Source organism: Stegodyphus dumicola, chromosome 7 (assembly GCF_044657685.1).
Source record: "Stegodyphus dumicola isolate Sdum_Otavi_A_Nest chromosome 7, ASM4465768v1".
Classification (NCBI taxonomy): Eukaryota; Metazoa; Arthropoda; class Arachnida; order Araneae; family Eresidae; genus Stegodyphus; species Stegodyphus dumicola.
Genome location: NC_140774.1, coordinates 184,426,627 through 184,444,727, shown reverse-complemented (window position 1 = coordinate 184,444,727; position 18,101 = coordinate 184,426,627). Strand labels below are relative to the sequence as shown.

The window sequence follows — 18,101 nt, the reverse complement described above, 5'->3', positions numbered from 1 at the left end:
TTTGAGAAATCAGTTAAGTTCTTGTCGAGATTCAAAGTAAAGAATTTCTAATCCTAGCCGACATATTACCAATTACACCCCAACAACGATTACGAAAGAAGTTGATAACTCCATATAAGCTTGTCTATTATTTTTATTAACTCAGTAAAAGAGCTTTACATTGAAAAGCTCCACACTGGTTAAAATAGGCAACATTTGATAATTAGAAAGCATTAAAATAATAAGTCGTAAATATCTATTCGATAGCTACCAGAAACTATTTCCACAGGTGGAATAAGAATGCAGAAGAAACTGTTGAGGAAGCCAGCTTTCCATTCTCTCTCAGTATACTATACCGGGGAAATTAAAATTCGGTCGCCATTGCACCCTTAAGCAAAGCACGTCTTGACTTTTAAACATAAACGAGTTTTCGCTATGTGACTTTCCATCGTTGTAAAGTCATAGACTTTATTCCATGGAACCTTTCAACTGTTTGAAGTTTAATGAGCGACGAGCTTTGTCTTAATGATGATTAACTCTTTCTCTCAGCTTTGAGAAACAGCGGGTGGGACACAGAATAACTAACCCGGACTGTGGTTTGCTCGCTGTTATGTGATAAGAAAGGAGGAAAATGCCCAGCAACAATTAGTCCCAGACGACACGGGAGCGGTTAATAAAGCTACAGCTAATTAATGTACCGAGAACAACATTCGCATAATGATTGGTTCACAATGAACGCTGTGAATCGACAATTACGAGAGATACAAGAATACATTTTGTTATATTAATTTTTGGCAATCTCTTTCTTATTTAATACAGCCATATCTGTGATTTACAGAGTTGTAATGAGAGATAACAAAATTTACTAATGTAAAATATCTGGCCAGTTACAAAGACAGAGAAATAATAAATTTGAGTATTAAAATTTTTAAGAAAGCGCCTTTTATTTATAGTATGGATAATGATTTTTTTGCAAATTTACGTAGTAGTAAAGAGGGATAACAATGATTGTTTTCGCAAATTTACATAGTTGTAATAAGGGGTAACAAAATTTATTTATGTAAAATTTATGGTCAGTTACAAACACAAAGTAATAGCAAATTTTAGTACCAAAATTTTAAATAAAGCGTATTCTATTTATCATATTGATAATGATTGTTTTAGAAATCTACATAGTTGTAATGAGGGATAACAATGATTGTTTTCGCAAATTTACATAGTTGTAATAAGGGGTAACAAATTTACGTAGTAGTAAAGAGGGATAACAATGATTGTTTTCGCAAATTTACATAGTTGTAATAAGGGGTAACAAAATTTATTTATGTAAAATTTATGGTCAGTTACAAACGCAAAGTAATAGCAAATTTCAGTACTAAAATTTTAAATAAAGCGTATTCTATTTATCATATTGATAATGATTGTTTTCGAAATCTACATAGTTGTAATGAGGGATAACAATGATTGTTTTCGCAAATTTACATAGTTTTAATAATAAGGGGTAACAAAATTTATTTATGTAAAATTTATGGTCAGTTACAAACACAAAGTAATAGCAAATTTTAGTACTAAAATTTTAAATAAAGCGTATTCTATTTATCATATTGATAATGATTGTTTTCGAAATCTACATAGTTGTAATGAGGGATAACAATGATTGTTTTTGCAAATTTACGTAGTTGTAATAACGGATAACGAAATTTATTTATGTAAAATGTATGGTCATTTACAAAGGCAGAGTAATAACAAATTTTAGCAGTAAACTTTTGAAGAAAGCGTGTTCTATTTATCGTAGCGATAATGATTATTTTCGCAATGACTGACATGTACATTAATGAACATGTTTTATAACATTACCAGAGATACGAAGTTAAAAAAATCTGCATCTTTGTGACTGATATCTATTTTTATAGCAAAATTTGATCGAGATACGCCTTGCACATGCTATATGTGACACTGACCTGCAACAAATATCGTATTGAAAGAGGTAATTCGCACTGTTATGATTCAACTATGGCAGAAGGCATCTTCCTAGTACTGTCCCAACATTTGCTCTCACTTAGGTACCAATCTTCCCCAATGTGCGCAATAAATCGTCCAACATACCCTACCAACAAATATGTACAAATTGGGTATTTATAAAATATATAGGAAAAACTTAAATGAGTTTGCATCTGTTTTAGTCATAATGAATAAATATTAAAAAGTGTTTCACGAATTCACGCGGAACACTGAATAATAATAAGATAACATTAATTATGAAACTATTTATAGGTCCACCTCGAATAACGTTGATGTAAATTTCTGATAAAGTTAAAATAAAATGAAATGTTCTTAAATCGAGAAAGCATCTAATATGGAACACTTTTGCTTAGTAGAACTGAATTTAGATTGTACTTTTGCTTAGTATAAGTTAATTTAAATGTTCTCAGAGAAGTTAACAATATTAATTTGCAAATGAGAAAAATTATTCAGCTCAAACCGTATTTATCACATTTTTAAATAATGGACGTAATTTATTTAATACGACTCTGAGATTGAAAATTTTGGTGAGAAAGTATGGTTCAAGTACACCGTTCTGAAACAACGCTTCAAATCTGTGGGTCTGGTTTCTCTTCTACTGATGACAGATTTTTGAAAGGATTTAGGTTTAACAGATTTTTAAGTGTCCTATTCCAGAAAGACACTACGCAAGCTACCATGATTTATCTGCCATTCGATTTCGAATCAATTACTAACACCGCAATTTTCCGTTAGCCAAAATACCGGCCAACCTCAGAAACAATTTAATTTGCTATTTTACTTCACCCACCCAGTCTTCTCCCTCCTCTTGAACTCTCAACTGATAATACCATTTTTTTGTTCGTTCTAACTCAATGGAACTATCTGCATATTTCGAGATTTATGCAAGAATTGCAAACTGACTAACACACTGGATATTATTTATGTTTATCGTGGGGAATTCCTGAAAACAGCCATATCCTAGCAGAAGGCGAAGAATTTTATTCTTTGTGTTGTAGAGACATTAGGATGTTTTGGAAGCCGGAGAGATGAAAAATTAGCAACCGCCTTCGACGGGAATCGAACCACGAACCTCTGGAGTACCGGCCCAGCCTGCAGAACCACTACACCACGAAGGCACGCTAGGAAAGTGGGAGAAATACCTTATAGTGTCACTCAAAATAAATTTACGAATATGAAATCATCTATCCTAGAAAGTCTCATTAAACCCTTTAGAGTCCCCCAGGACAGTGGAAATAAATGCTCCTACAGGACGGAGCTTTTGAGTCGCTAAGCCTAACTTTAGAAAAAAGTTAAGTTGTAACATTGTAAGTTGCTCTTGGTACCATTTTAGATTATTACTTAAGTTATCGTATACGTTAACATTAGCATTTAATATTCGTTTTTCTTTACTTTACGTGAAAATACATAAAAAAATAATTTTCAGATGAGCTATTGAAATTATTCCGAAGTTTTAATTAACAAAACACGTTAATAAAGTTAAAAATTAGTTAAAACAAGTACAAGAAAGGTTGTTTACAAGAAGAAATAACCAAACGTTTCATGGGAAGTGGAAGCAGGCACTCAGAAGCTCAGTCTCTGAGAAATTCATCTATCAGAGTCACTAGAAACATCACTTTAGAAAATGAATCATCACTCTGATCCATATCATTAATTGGCTTATTTACTATGCGAGTATATCTTTTCTCTGATAAATAACGCTTTCTCGCAATAATAAACTGGAGTCAAGGTTTTTCGAAATAAAAAGGGAAAACTTTAATTATATCCGCAAGCAATGCCAAGTGTAACATAACTTCATGCAGTAACCGTAAGAGAACCTAAAGAGGAAGAAAGAAGAGGAAAAAAGAATAAAAATAGGACTCGGAGAGATATCAGAAACGCGAATGTTTATATATCACTTGGCAAGTTAAAGAGATTAGCCCTGTTTGTTTACATTATGTAATCGTAAGTCATGTTTCTCGAGTCACGTGCCCTGAATGAGTCATTTTCTCATCATTATAATTATTTCAAGTTGAAAATCAGATCTACATATCCTTCCTTATACTGTATCTCAAATCCTATGGACATGCAATCCATCTTGTGGCAAAAGTTACAGTTTTTGAAATGTTCCAAGACTCTGGCAAAAATTTGTGACGGCCGGAACTGAACGAGAAAAAGCTCTGGTACGCACGCCAGTGTGCCGCCCGGGAAATGGGTGCGTTTCTTGCTGGCACCTATGCCTGGCAATCGGCGCAAAAGTCCTAATGGAATGTGCTGAGATATTTATTCTCATTTTGCAATGGTGATTTAAAACTAATCAATATGGTAAAATATTACAGATATTATGTAATACCAGGAAGCTTGATTGACGTTGATAATTAGACATAATATGCAACTGCGAATATAAGTACCTTTAAAATCATCATTATAATAATAAATTGTGAAAAAATATATAAATATCTGAAAGCTTTCAGATTTTACATTACGCCCAAAGAGGTGCTTTTTAAAGTTTTATGTGCTACCTTTGTTTATTAAATATCATGTTTTTTGCACTTAGACCATAAAATTCAGTTTATCAGCAACATCGCAAAAATAATTTTAAAATAAGCATATCTTTAGAATTTCTGATACTGAGCGCTGGAGATAATTCCTTTTCCGTACAGTTTTGCCATTACTCGTTTTTAAATCATTGAGGTTGTCAATCAAAAAGTCGCTAAAGTGTTACAAAATGGGAAATAGATAATAAAAGAAATTCCAAATTCCAAATTTGGGTTTCCAGATGCCCATATTCGATGGGAAATGTACGTTATTAAAATTTTGATGGTTCTAGTTACCGTTCTTTTATCGCAATGCGAGAAACATACATACATTCTTCATTATTTAATTTCTTTACATATAATACAGGACGATAATATAGGGTGGCAACGATTTGAAAAGTGAACTGGCATTTATAGTGAATCCACGCAAAACGCCAAACCGAAATTAATACCCCTCTGGGCAAATTTCCCCTTTGAACTAATTAAAGCATGATGTTTCTGTTTCATGTAAATTAAGTTATTAACAGGAATTCTTGAAGTATTTGCAAAAATTGCATTGTATTTCTATTCTTGTTTGCGTTATATTTAGCTAGAATGTGGTTATTGTATCAATAACTGTAGTGCACATTGCATTTAATAAATGAGATAACCACAGTGAAATTTAAGAAATATAATAATATAATAGTTAAGAATTAATTCTGTAATAAAGGGAAGTGCAATATGAACGAGCATAACAGAAATATAATAGCACAGAGTGAAAATTGAGATTCCATTTCGATTTTTATAAAGTTTCCCCAACCTGAAAATATAAATAAATTGAAACCTGTTTTTGTTAGAAACTGAAGACGAAAGATGCTTAATTATGGAAAGCTGCATCTCCACATCAAAATTCATAAAAAAACTAATTAAGGGAATTTATAATTATGAGAAAAAAGAACAAAAGCGAGAAAGTTAATATTAAAAGTGAACGAATCTGTAAAAAATCTTAAAAAAAAAGAAAAGGGAAGGAAGAAGAAGAAAGGTAACTTTTTTTTAGACTATTCCACATTTTTTCCCTCAGTTTAAAAAAGTGTGTAAGTAATAAATAATGACCACGCTGGTGAAATATTAAACCAAGGATTACCAACACGTAAATATGCATCACACAATGCAGCAAATAATTCACAAGAAAAATAATTAACTGGTACATAAAATATTAATGGAAGGAACGGGAGGCAGAACTGAGTGATGCCAGATTCAATGAATTTTTTACAAGAGGTTTTCAAGTTCTTTAAATATATACAGTGAGTGTATTTAATTATGTTATGTTCTGGCAGATCAAACAGTAATAATGTGTGCATCGCCAAATACGAGGGTTGTTATTTATATTTTTGGTCTAATAATGAAACGAGATTGTTTATATAGTTTTCTAAAATATTCTCCATGAAGATCAATACACTTTTACATGCGTCCGAACTAATTTTCGAGGCACGTTTTCCACTTCGATTGAGGTAACTCTAAAACATTCGATTTAAATGCATCAACCGCTTCTTCGGGTGTCGCAAATTGCTGACCACGTAGTTTATTTTTGTTTTGCGGGATTAAAAATTGTAATTGGGTGCCAAATCAGGACTGTACGGCGAATGACCGATCAATTCGATGTTTCGGCCCGCCAAAAATTCCTTTTTTGAGCCAATGTGCGAGAGCTCGCATTATCCATGATGAAGAATGATTCGCCTCTTCTGCTGCAAGAAACGATCTTTTCTGAATCCATTTTAAATTAGTTTTATAACTGATTTGAGGCAAAAGTGTCCGTTATTCTGTCCTTACGTATAAATGTCACGCAAAAACATTTTTAAATTGCATTCGATAGCGGGCAAAAAGGATATATTCGCTGAAATATGGTACCCGGACATTTTTGTGATTATAATCTTTCCTTTGCTTCGTACAAGGAAGTAAAAATGGCGGATCATAACACAAAAAAATCAGCGCAAGAACTCGCTATGCAAGAAGCATCTAAGTTCTTTCAGGATAATGTTCAGAAGCCTTCACCTCTAAATGTCCTCAAATGCACAGAAGTTGTCAATCTTCAGCAATACGCTGCGGACTTAAAACCCTATGGAGTAAACAGCAGAAGATAAAAATGACATATCAAATTTCTTCAAAATCCCAACTAAATGTAATTATAATTCACGAATGGAACTCAACAAAAATTTTCTACACGAAAAATTACTTTAATCAGCGCCTTTGCTTATGAAAAGTATAATTTTAGCTAAAGAACATCCATTTAAATATTTAAATGCTCCACTGTTAGCACGTGTTTGTTAACTATTAACTGTGTATTCTAAGAGACTGAATGTTTTAGGAATGTATTTACAGTACGTTTGAATAAATTATTTTGTTTTAACAAACGATATGAATATTTAAACAAACAGGTCTGAAGTAAGTACAATTCGTAAGTAAGTTTACGACATAAAATAAAATTTTAAAATCACTTTTATAACATTTATCAGACATTTACATTTTTCAGAAAAAAATTTCAAAAACACAAAGCTCTGAAACAAATCTAATCAGTGTAAGTAACAAGAAGTAAAGGTAGTTAACTATTCATTTGATTTTGAAAATTTTATGAGCCATCGTAATAATTTAAATTTACTGTTTGAAGACACTTAATATGCATAATGTTTGATAATTCAGGGCAAGAGGTAAAACTAGGCTTTAAAAGTAACCTTAAATTGGGGTAGATTTTAAATAATTCTAACTATATCGAAGGCGATCTAAAACACGTCCATTTCTTCAAGAATAAACAAATGTTTACTGAAATTCATTTAAACAGCAATAACAGAAAGAAAATTGCAAAAATATTTTCTTCCTGAAAAAGAGAATCTATCATCTAATTGCATGGAAATTGAGAATGTTTTATTCAAAATTAAGCCAAACTAAGGTGGTTTTTTTCAAAAATATTTTTAAATTGGCGCTCTTATCTTCCCGTTTGTAGAGTTAAATGGTATGTGAAGTTATAACAAACTTACAAAATTAAATAAAAAAAATATCTGAAAGCTTTCAGATTTTATATTACACCCAAAAGGGCCTTTTTAAGGGGGCTCATACACCTTAAACTCCTTACGATCTTCGAATATGTGACTGTTGCAAGAATTGGGATACTTTGTTTATTTTAAAAGCAATTACATTCAACTTTTTACAGCTGGTTACAAAATATAGCTGCTTGGGAAACAAGTAACAAGAAAGTTTGTGTTGCCACAAATATTTTTGTAATTTAATCCGCTTTATGACAAAATGTTTCGTCATGTTTCCACCTTGCGCGCATGATATTTTTAAAATGGCTAATAGTACATACTTGAAATTGGATGGAATTCTTTATATGGACACTGTTTTCTAACTGAACCCAAAATCCGATGATTATTTTAATATTAAAAAATATTATGCACGAAAACATTACAGATTTTTTTAATGAAATACATTTTATAAAATCAACTCCAAATAAAATACAATTTTAACATTAAATTATTAGAATTTTTGGTTCACAGTAGTTTCAAAATGTTATAAAAGCTATCTATTAAATATGGAATTAAATTATGCAACAGAATGTCTTATACTGTGCGCGCAAGGTGGAAACATGACGAAACGTTTTGTCACAAAGAGGATTAAATTATAAAAATATTTGTGGCAACAAAATGTTTTTGATCACTGTTTCAGAATGCAGCTATATTATGTAGTCAGCTGTAAAAAGTTGGAAGTACACTCTTTTAAAATAAATAATTAATCTCAATTCTTGCAAAGGTCACATATTCAAAGATCTTATGGATTTTAAAGTGTATGAGTCCCCTTAACGTTTTATGTGATACCTTTATTTATTGAATATCACTTAGACCCTGAAATTCAATTCAAGAGCAATATCGCAAAATAATTTAAAAAGAGCATATCTTTAGAATTTTCACACACATTCTCGCGCGCAGGAGATAATTTTTTTTAACCGTACTGTCATTGCTCGTTTTGAAATAGTTGAGTTTCTTAGTCAAAACCTTATAAATGCTTAAAAAATATGACATAAATAATAAAACAAATTCCAAATTTGAAATTCCAGATACCCATATTCTGGTGGAGAATTACGTTATTCAAAACTTGATGTCTCTAAATACCGTCGTTTTTTCACAATGCGAGAAACATACATATATTTATGCAGATTTTCAAATTTAATTTCTTTAAATATAATATAGGGGAATAATATTTGGTGGCAACAATTTGGAATGTGAAACACCACAAAAGCCGAAACGAAATTAATAGCCCTTCTGGGTCAACACCCTTTGGGCTAATAACTGTTACAGAAATTCAGATGGTTCAAAGGATTATTAGAGCTTATCATTATTTCAAAAAAAAATATGTCATTCATTAGTTGTCACTTCAAGTATTCATAATATTTATGCTCTAATGTAAATGGTAACTTAATTTTCCTATTAAATTATCAGTTTCAGGAAACTATGCTAAACTTGAGGGAGAGGATTACGATTTTGTGTTCTTTAAAATGAACAATTTTGAAATTAAGATAAATAGCGAAATGGCAGGGTAACAAGATACTGATTATTTCGTTACCCGGATGTTCGTTCGATTGTCATTTTTCTGTGGTACAATTCAATAGAACGAAGGTAGATTCGAAGCCATTAATCTATCTTAACGTCAATAGAAACTAGAAAACGCCAGGCCCCTGAAACCGAAATTTATGGTTATTTTCGATCTTTTCTATTTCCAGTCTAGCTCTGGTATAGAGGTGCGAAAAAGGAAAGCCTATCGGGGTAATGGCGCTACATGGTGGCGAAATCTAATGTAATCTACGATAGCAAGGACCTGCCCCCATTCATCGTGCCGGTTCCAATATGTTCTCGAGGATTAAATTGTTGGGACGGATTTAACGATGCAGTTGTAAATCTAAAGTTATTGCTAAAATTATTATTTATTCATTTTTCCTGTGTCAGATCCTGCTGCAATAAAAGCATTAGGCACTTCTGCATGAAGCTGTAGATAAAAATAATTATAATATTTGAAGAATGGAAGGCCAATGTATTGAGAACATTTTACAGCTGAAATTTTGCATTTTCAGGGAAAACAGACTTTTATCTTCATTTTACTATGCGATGGAAGTAGATCAAATCAAATCAAAAATTTATAATTCTCATGTTTTAGCGTTATACCCATGCTGCCTGTATCAGAGCTTGAGGCAATGATTTTAACATAACAAAAATGAGACAGGCGATTCATGTCATGAAAACACTCAAAGCAAGCAGAACTGAACGAAGTTGTCCAAGAATTTATTAAAAGGAAGCCTTACTGCAAGCCATAAACCTGGTACTTAGGTATACCAGAAACTTGGAAGAAGGCCAATATAACACCCATTCACAAAAAAAAAAAAAAAAAAAAAAAAAAAAAAAAAACAGCTTTAATCGAAAACCACTGACCTATGAGCATTACCTCATTATTATGTAAGGTAGCCGAAAGCATGATTATTACCAATTAAGAAGTCTTCCTAGACAGCAGCCGAACAATCAAGTTGCTGAATGTTGGTAGTTCGGTTCGAGGTTCGAATCCTGCAAACGCGCTGGCTTGCATGGACGTTTTCATGGTTTTCCCCATGTGTATTCCAAGAAAGGAAACCCTACCCTTAGGCAGATAGATCTCGAGAGCCTTTCCATATTAAATAAATCAAACCAAACCTTCGTAGACAGGAGAAATATCATCAGCAAATATCAGACCGGCTTCAGAAAATACAGGTGTGCCACGGACTAAGTCATAAAACTGAAGCAATCTGTGAAAGATAGGTTTCATCGAAAAATCACCCCCCTGGTTTGCTTCAGAGATTTCCAGAGCACGTCTGACACAATACGCTGATGTATACTGCTGAGCATGTTAAGCGGTCTAAGCTTAAGTGGTAAGATGCTTAGCTGGCTTTCTTGGTCATAGTTTTGTGAAAGTTAGATACAGCATTGTGAGCTCAAGGTATTGCCAATAAAAAAGTGGTCTCTCTAAGGTGATGTCCTGAGCTGCACACTCTTTAAATTAATGATTAGTTATTTGATAACTGAACTGAAAATGATCAGGGTAAAGATATTTTGCGCTACGCTGAACGATGTAACAATCTCAGCCACCAGCAGCAACCTTTGAGAAAACGCTAAACCTGTCGCTTCAGCATAAATTGTTTTTCACAGAAAACGACATTATTGTGAACAAAGCTAAGTACAGCTATTTTTGTTAACAAAAAAACATTACGTAGACCTTCACTATGATAGCTCGCTAATAGCTGCACAGCCTACAGCCAAATATCTGGGAATACAGCTGGACTCTAGGATGAGTTGGGCTAAACACATCGATGATATCGCCATCGGAGCCACCGAAAGGACATACATACTGAAATGACTCACAGAAACCAAACAAGGTGCAACGCAGGATGTCCTTGCGACCACCTATAAGGCATACATTAGACCACCGATGGAATGTGAATGCGAAGCCTTTTCCAAACTAGCGAAGCCCTAAAAAAGAAACTATTCTCTACGAATAATCTGAGGGGCTGCGAAATCCATCCCAATCATCTTTCTTGTATTCCAGACACAAATAGAGTATTTTAAAAACGGCCGAGACAAAGCAATTATGAAGTATTGTGAAAGAAGCCGAAGGATACCGGACCACTTCTGGGAACGCCATGCATCAGAAGACTGATCTCAGAATACATTGCTAGAACAGGCTAAAGGCTTCTTATAGAAATATAACTTAGACGCAAGCCAAAGATTATCCTTTAGAAGACCCGCATCAGCCATGAGACATCTGAGATACCGTTTTGGATCCCTCTCCCGCGTATAGATGAACGAAAGACAGAAGTCTGTCTAAACGTGCTGGAAGTAGTTACACTAGAAATGATCGCTACAAAATACCCTGGACCCAAACGGACTTTTACGTACACAGACGTGTACACAGACGTGTATTAGCGAAACTAGTGGGGCGGCTTTTACTCCATCCTCGCCAAAGAAGCTTTTCCTGTTGGCAAATCAATGACAAACTTCGAGACGATAAAGTCTATAAGTGAGGCAGCAAATGCCCTTTACCACCTACACATCAAACAAAAGTAATCTTTCTCTCGGATTTAACGGTTGCAATAAAAGCGATCGCCAGGGCAGAAACCCCTGAAGAACATCTTGTAGCCCAGTTCCAGGAAAGACTCCTCAAACTACAGGAGACAAGAAATATTCATGTATAATTTGGTTCCGGGCACTGCGACATCACAGGAAATGAACAGGCGGACAGACTGGCAGAGGAAGGATGTTTTATGCCCCAACCAACGCACTCCCTAACATACAAAACCATAAGCAGCGAAATTTCAGCGACAGTCAAAAAGACCCTGGACAATGCGTAGAGGGCATCGTCCAGGCTAACACCTGTAGAGGGCAGCTGCTGTTTACTTATATATTGAAATATGAGAAATCTTAGAAGTGTTTAGTCTCAAGCATAAAACTACCCAACTTTCGCAAAGCTTCTTTACCTTTTGTTTTCTGCCAAGCAGTGATAAAATGCTACATCAGAGATTCTCAAACATATAGAAATGTCTCATCAAAGGAGAAATTTTAGAGAATCAAAGACCCCACTATTCCGTTTTAGACTAGGGGACTGAATATGCACTTTAAAAAAAACATGCGTGAGAAAACTGTGAGATGATGTGTCTCCAACTATGAGGCAAATAGCAACTAGGCCTAACTGATCACCCAAAAGGACTGAAAAAAGTTAAATTTAGGCACCATAAAAATGAGATGAAATTAACAGAAAGATTTCCTTGATTATATTTATAAAATATAATAATGCGAGTAATTACATTAAATATAATAAACCTTAATTTTATACATTCCTCTATAGCTCACTAAAATTAATCTCCGTTTTCTTATCTATTACTTAGAGTGCATTTTCTAAACAAAATAATATTAAAAAATTCTGTAAGCGGGAAAAGATATTCAGACACGTGTTGAGGAGGAAGGCTAAAGAGCACTAAAAGTTCAAAATTCCTGTGTTATACTGAAACGCATTTAAATATTCGTGTAATTTTTATGCGGTTTTAAAATATATTCAAATCCTTATTGATATATTGACTTGAAACACGTATTATGATTATCCCCTACATTTAAACCACAATTCATCATTGCATAATTTTCAATGATCTTTCGATTACAATGATTTCATTTTTGACCATACATTGCAAAACATTTAATAATAGAATAGTAGAAAAATTCAAAGAAGCATTCCACAATACAAAACACTTGACAATAAATTAGAAAAATATAGTTAAAATCAAACATTCCACAGTGCAAAACACTTAACAACAAATTAGAAAAAAAATTAAAACAAGCATTCCATAGTGCAAAACAATTGACAATAAATTAGGAAAAAAATTAAAAACAAGCATTCTATAGTGCAAAACAATTGACAATAAATTAGAAAAAAATTAAAAACAAGCATTCTATAGTGCAAAACAATTGACAATAAATTAGAAAAAAATTAAAAACAAGCATTCTATAGTGCAAAATACTTAAAAATAAATTAGAACAAAAATTCAAACAAGCATGGCACAAAGCAAAACACTTAATAAAAATTATAAAAAATTCAAACAAGCATTCCTTTTTATTTTTTGGATACCAAAATATTAGTATAAAGTTAGTTTAAGTCTCGTGACTGGTTCTGACTTGAGTTCTTTAGATTTTGTGTCCAAATCATTGAAACGATAGGACTATGACATGTCAGTAATGCTTTCGATCGTTTGGGGTGAGATATAGTATCGTCCAGACATAGTCCGGTTTGCAAATGGCCCTCATATAGAAAGTACTTATTATTTCTTATTCTTATTTTCATATATCTATGCATATATATTCTTATTTTCATATATATCACAATGAAATAAATACATTGAATTTTGATATATATCTATCTGTATTTATTGTTCTTTTTAAACTTTTCTTTCCTGGGTTCTTTATAATTAAATGCTTCATTCTCATTTAACGAATGATAAAAAATAATTACATACGGGGTTTAATATGTATATATGCTACATAATTTCACCACAAGCTTTCACTTAGTTCATTTACGCTCTTTGGCATCACTAGGGACAATAGTCTGTCATCGCTTTTAAAGTATTTCCTGAGAAACTATCGAGTTCAACACATATTGTTTGTGGATGTCGGAACTATTTTTTCACATTTTCTTTCTTGAATGAACGAACTAAAATTCTCAGAATTTTACTGTTTGCACCATCCAAACGGGAAAAGTCTTTTAAATGAAGTTTATATGGAATTTTAATGATGATCCTAAAAGAGTAACTATTCATTGTTGAAAAGGGTTTCAAATGTGGTAAGGTTTATCCTAAGTTGTTAACAGTTACTTTCAATTAAAACCAATTTCTTGTCGCTCCTAATTTCTGCTTACAATTTCCTACCAGAATGTGTTTTCAGAATCGCGGTTATGCTTCTAGGCTTAATAGCTTCCTTGTTTAGTTAACGTTTAAGGGGCCAACTCCTGTAGAATTTGCATAGCTTCGAGTATATCTTTTAGTTAAGCATTAATTAAGATTTCTTTCTTATTATTCTTGAGTTCAAGCACAAGTGGAGGCTTTTATGCATGCCCTGAGAAAGGACCATCTGTGAGATTTATTTTAAGTAATAAAGGGTGATTAATCCTGCTCAAGTTTAAGTGTCTGTCTCCTGAACTAAAGCGATCATTCGCTTACCAGTTCTCATGGTTCCATACATTTAGCTGTAAATTCTAGGTTGGAACATTACAAATGAATAATTTGACTGATAACTCTTACTAGAGAATGAAAGGATGAAAATTTAAAATATAGATTTTTATAAAATAAGCTCTTATTTAAAATTCATGAACCATTATGAACCAAAGGGTAAAAAATAATTTACCTAATGGGAGCTGAAATATTTATTTTTACAAAATTCATCTGCAGTTTTACATCATGAATAATAAAAGCGTAAGCGCTTAAGCACAAAGAAACAAGAATCGAATAATCGAAAAGAAACATAAGTCATCAAGGGCGTCCTACTCTTTTATTATTTGTGATATAAAATTGTAGATGAATTTTGTAAAGATAATTATTTGGTCTCTTGTTCTTATTAAACTGTATGATAAATTTATTTTTCAGCTTTTGAGGTTTATCTGTTTATTTTTAACTAATAGTGTAACCAATCTTTTAATATAAACTCTGCTGATAATATTAACTGTTGGACTAACTGTAACGACGAGGGAGCCCTCTGGTGATCAGCCAGATAAGTACTTCAGAAAAAGCCAAGTAATAAACTTCATAGGGTGTACCAGACTCTTGCTCCGTAATTTTCTTAAATTCTTAAAGTTAAATGTAATGTCTGTTGTCCGTGTGTAACTTAAACCTGTTAATAAATTATTGTTCCACAATAAAGGACTCTTTTACGACGCCATCTAAAACGAGGCCCCTTATAATAGTTATTTTAAATTTTAGTATCGCTCTCTTTTCACCCACGCTTTTCATGCCAGAATGTAAATGAAATAACGAGCGTTTATTTAAGGTAGAAAGAAGTGCTATTTAATCAAGCGTTTCGTAGGTTAGTTTCAGAGCGTGTCTACCTATTCCAAGCCACGTTGTGCCGTGATTATTAGCGATTTTATTATATGGCGTTGTTCTAGCCATTTAGCTTGACTTGCCGGTTTTTTAAAAACCAGAGCCTCTTCTGCGTTTTAAATTATTCTGTGAGACGTTAGGCTAATCTCTACATTGTTCAATGTTACGTATTTCTGTTAAATCAGAAGTGCTTGGCTTGTGTAAATCGAGGTTGGGTTCTTTGTTAATTTTTGAGTTCGAATAAAAGGGTCTTAAACACTGTTCTTCTGACTTTCGTTTTGTTTCCCAAGTTTAGAAGATAATTCTTCAATAGTCTTGTTGAAGTCTATATGGTATGCTTCCTAAGAGAACTATACTTTATAAGCTTAATAACAATTTTATGAGTTTTAGATATAACCCTATTTTATAAAACCTTTTATTTTCTTTTATTTAAGAAAATTCATTAAGGCTACCTCATTTATCCTTGCTCTGTTAACTTTCATCGACAGTGACCGGCACCCATCATACATAATTATTTTTTTATCATATGCTAAAGGAACATAAGGCATTTAATTGTATTTTAGCTATTTTTTCGTTAACTAAAATTTCATTTAAACTAGTTTAATATTTTGGTATCCAAAATAAAGTTTCAATGTTTTCAGAGAAGGAAGGGAGTTGTATTCCTTCCATAAAATTTCGATTGCTAATCACAATCAGATTAAATCCGCCACAGCCAAAATAAGCAACACAAAATGCTTATATTAAATATATGAAACATTAATTACTCTCTTGGCGGCTCATGTGGTAGATGAAGATCGAAATCCGTGAAGAGGATCTGTACTCTTTCTTTTCCCCGTCCCATAAAAGAGTAGACGCAAAACACATTCGCAGGATAAGGTTCCGGGTAATTAGGGCTGGTGAAGGTTCCGTTCTTTGAGACGTCACTGGAGAACTCTTGACCACAGGATAATGGAACTGAAAAGAATTGAAAAAAAATTAGAGTGATGGAAAAATTTTTTCCTTTGAAACGTACAGCACATAAAGTTAACTATAATTTAGCAATTGTATGCATAAATTTAAACTTATATTAAAATAGAACAGAAAAAGAATGACGGATGCAATTTGTGTGTGTGACATGACATTACCGTTGCTAGGCCGTGTTGGACAAAAAAAGCACATAACGCTTGTCCTGATCGAACGTGATTTTGTGCAGAATTGTTCTCCCATTGGGGAGGCAGTGGGAAATGCTGATAGGACAACTGTAGAGACATTTGGTATCTTTTTGGAAGCAGAAGAATGAAAAATGAGCAAACGTCGTAGCCGGGAATCGAACCATGGAACTCTGGAATACCGGCCCAGTGTCAGAACCACTACACCACGAAGGCACGCTATAAAGGCGGGAGAAATACCCTATATACTCCCCCTTTTAAAGAGCGACTGGGGTTTTACGGGACCCATTCGCCAAATCCTGGGTAAGGAGAAACATCATCTAACATCCTTTCAGTTCGGGCGTCACTGTAGAGACACTAAGTATTTTTGGAAAAGCTAGAGAGATGAAAATTTAACATCGCCTTCGCCGGAAATCGAACGGACGGACCTCTGGAATATCGGGGTCTGCATACCTTCGTGTGTAACGGTTCACACGTCTACTGTTCACTCATTTTTCACAAAACCTATATACGTTATAGTGGCGCCCGAACTAAAAAGTGGTGGATAATAATTTGTCACCACCATTTGGCGATTGGGTCCCGTTACAGGTTACAGGTTACGGGGGGCGCACGGGCACTGTCCCTTTACCATAGTGGTTAATCGGTATAAGCACCGTGCCCACCACTATCTAGAGCCGTAAACATGGAGCCACACGGGCGCCCCACACCCGGAAGCGAGACCCAGCGCCCGGGCCATCCAGAGAGCAGTCCACAGACCAAAAGCGTCCCCCAGACGTAACACATCCAACCGTCCGGGCATTTATTAAGATAAATACACAAGATACAAGGCCACACAACTGCCCTTAACTGCACAGCAGTAAATACAATTGTTATGACTTGATGATAAAATGCAAATACACCATACACAACTAACTAAACTAACTAATAAAAACTAAAAGAATGAAAAAGATATTTAAGGAAAATACTTTAGATAAGATTAAGAATTAATGAAAATAGTACCAGGAGATACACAGATGAAAACATATATTACGATATAATTTCAAACATGTCACATTGAATAATGTCCAAAGCAGTATGTTTTCAATATTGGTATAACACAATAGATATTACCAATAGAATAATTGTGCCAAAATTTCAAAATTTCTAAAGGGCTTTAAATATAAGATTGTCTGAGTCACTATGTTGATTATATTATTAATTATTGAAATACTGCAATAAGTGACATAATTATACTGAACATCTATGGATATTGCAAAATATTATAGCATACAAGGAAAATGCATCAATAAATTATAGAATTGCAGGTATATAAAATTACAACAATTAAACATGAAGAATGGTAGTTATTAGAACTCAACAAAGTAGGATTACAATTACATAATTAATAATATATATATATAATAAGTTTAACAGCATGAATATTGAAAAGAGTACTAAATATGCCAACAATATATTTGTATTCCAAGGAAATAAATCTCTTCCCAAAAGACAAAATAAGGATAAGAATGTTAATTGTATGTAATGTAATACACACTATATTGTAAAAGGAATGTATAGTATTTCAGTATAATGTATAATGTAGCAGCCAATAAGTTTGTAAAACTCAGACATTCAATTGATATTATATTATACAATACATTAATATCAATAAAAAGATATATATCAAAAACTCAATATTATGACTAACTGCCTATCTTAAATTATATATAATACATTTAGATATAGTGCTTGAGGCAAAAATTGATAGATGACCATTCAATTACAAGCAAATGTTTTATGATAATATAAGAAAATAAATGAATGTTCCCCTATACT

General features: G+C 33.1%; 1 protein-coding gene across 1 annotated transcript in view; it reads right to left on the bottom strand.

The window, feature by feature from the left end:
* LOC118196431 (suppressor of lurcher protein 1-like) overlaps positions 1-18,101 on the bottom strand; it is a 293,365-nt gene that overhangs the window by 272,830 nt on the left and 2,434 nt on the right. The window contains exon 2 of the mRNA XM_085821452.1: positions 15,903-16,092. Coding sequence (XP_085677578.1) covers positions 15,903-16,092 — 190 coding nt within the window. The remainder of the gene's footprint in view (positions 1-15,902; positions 16,093-18,101) is intronic.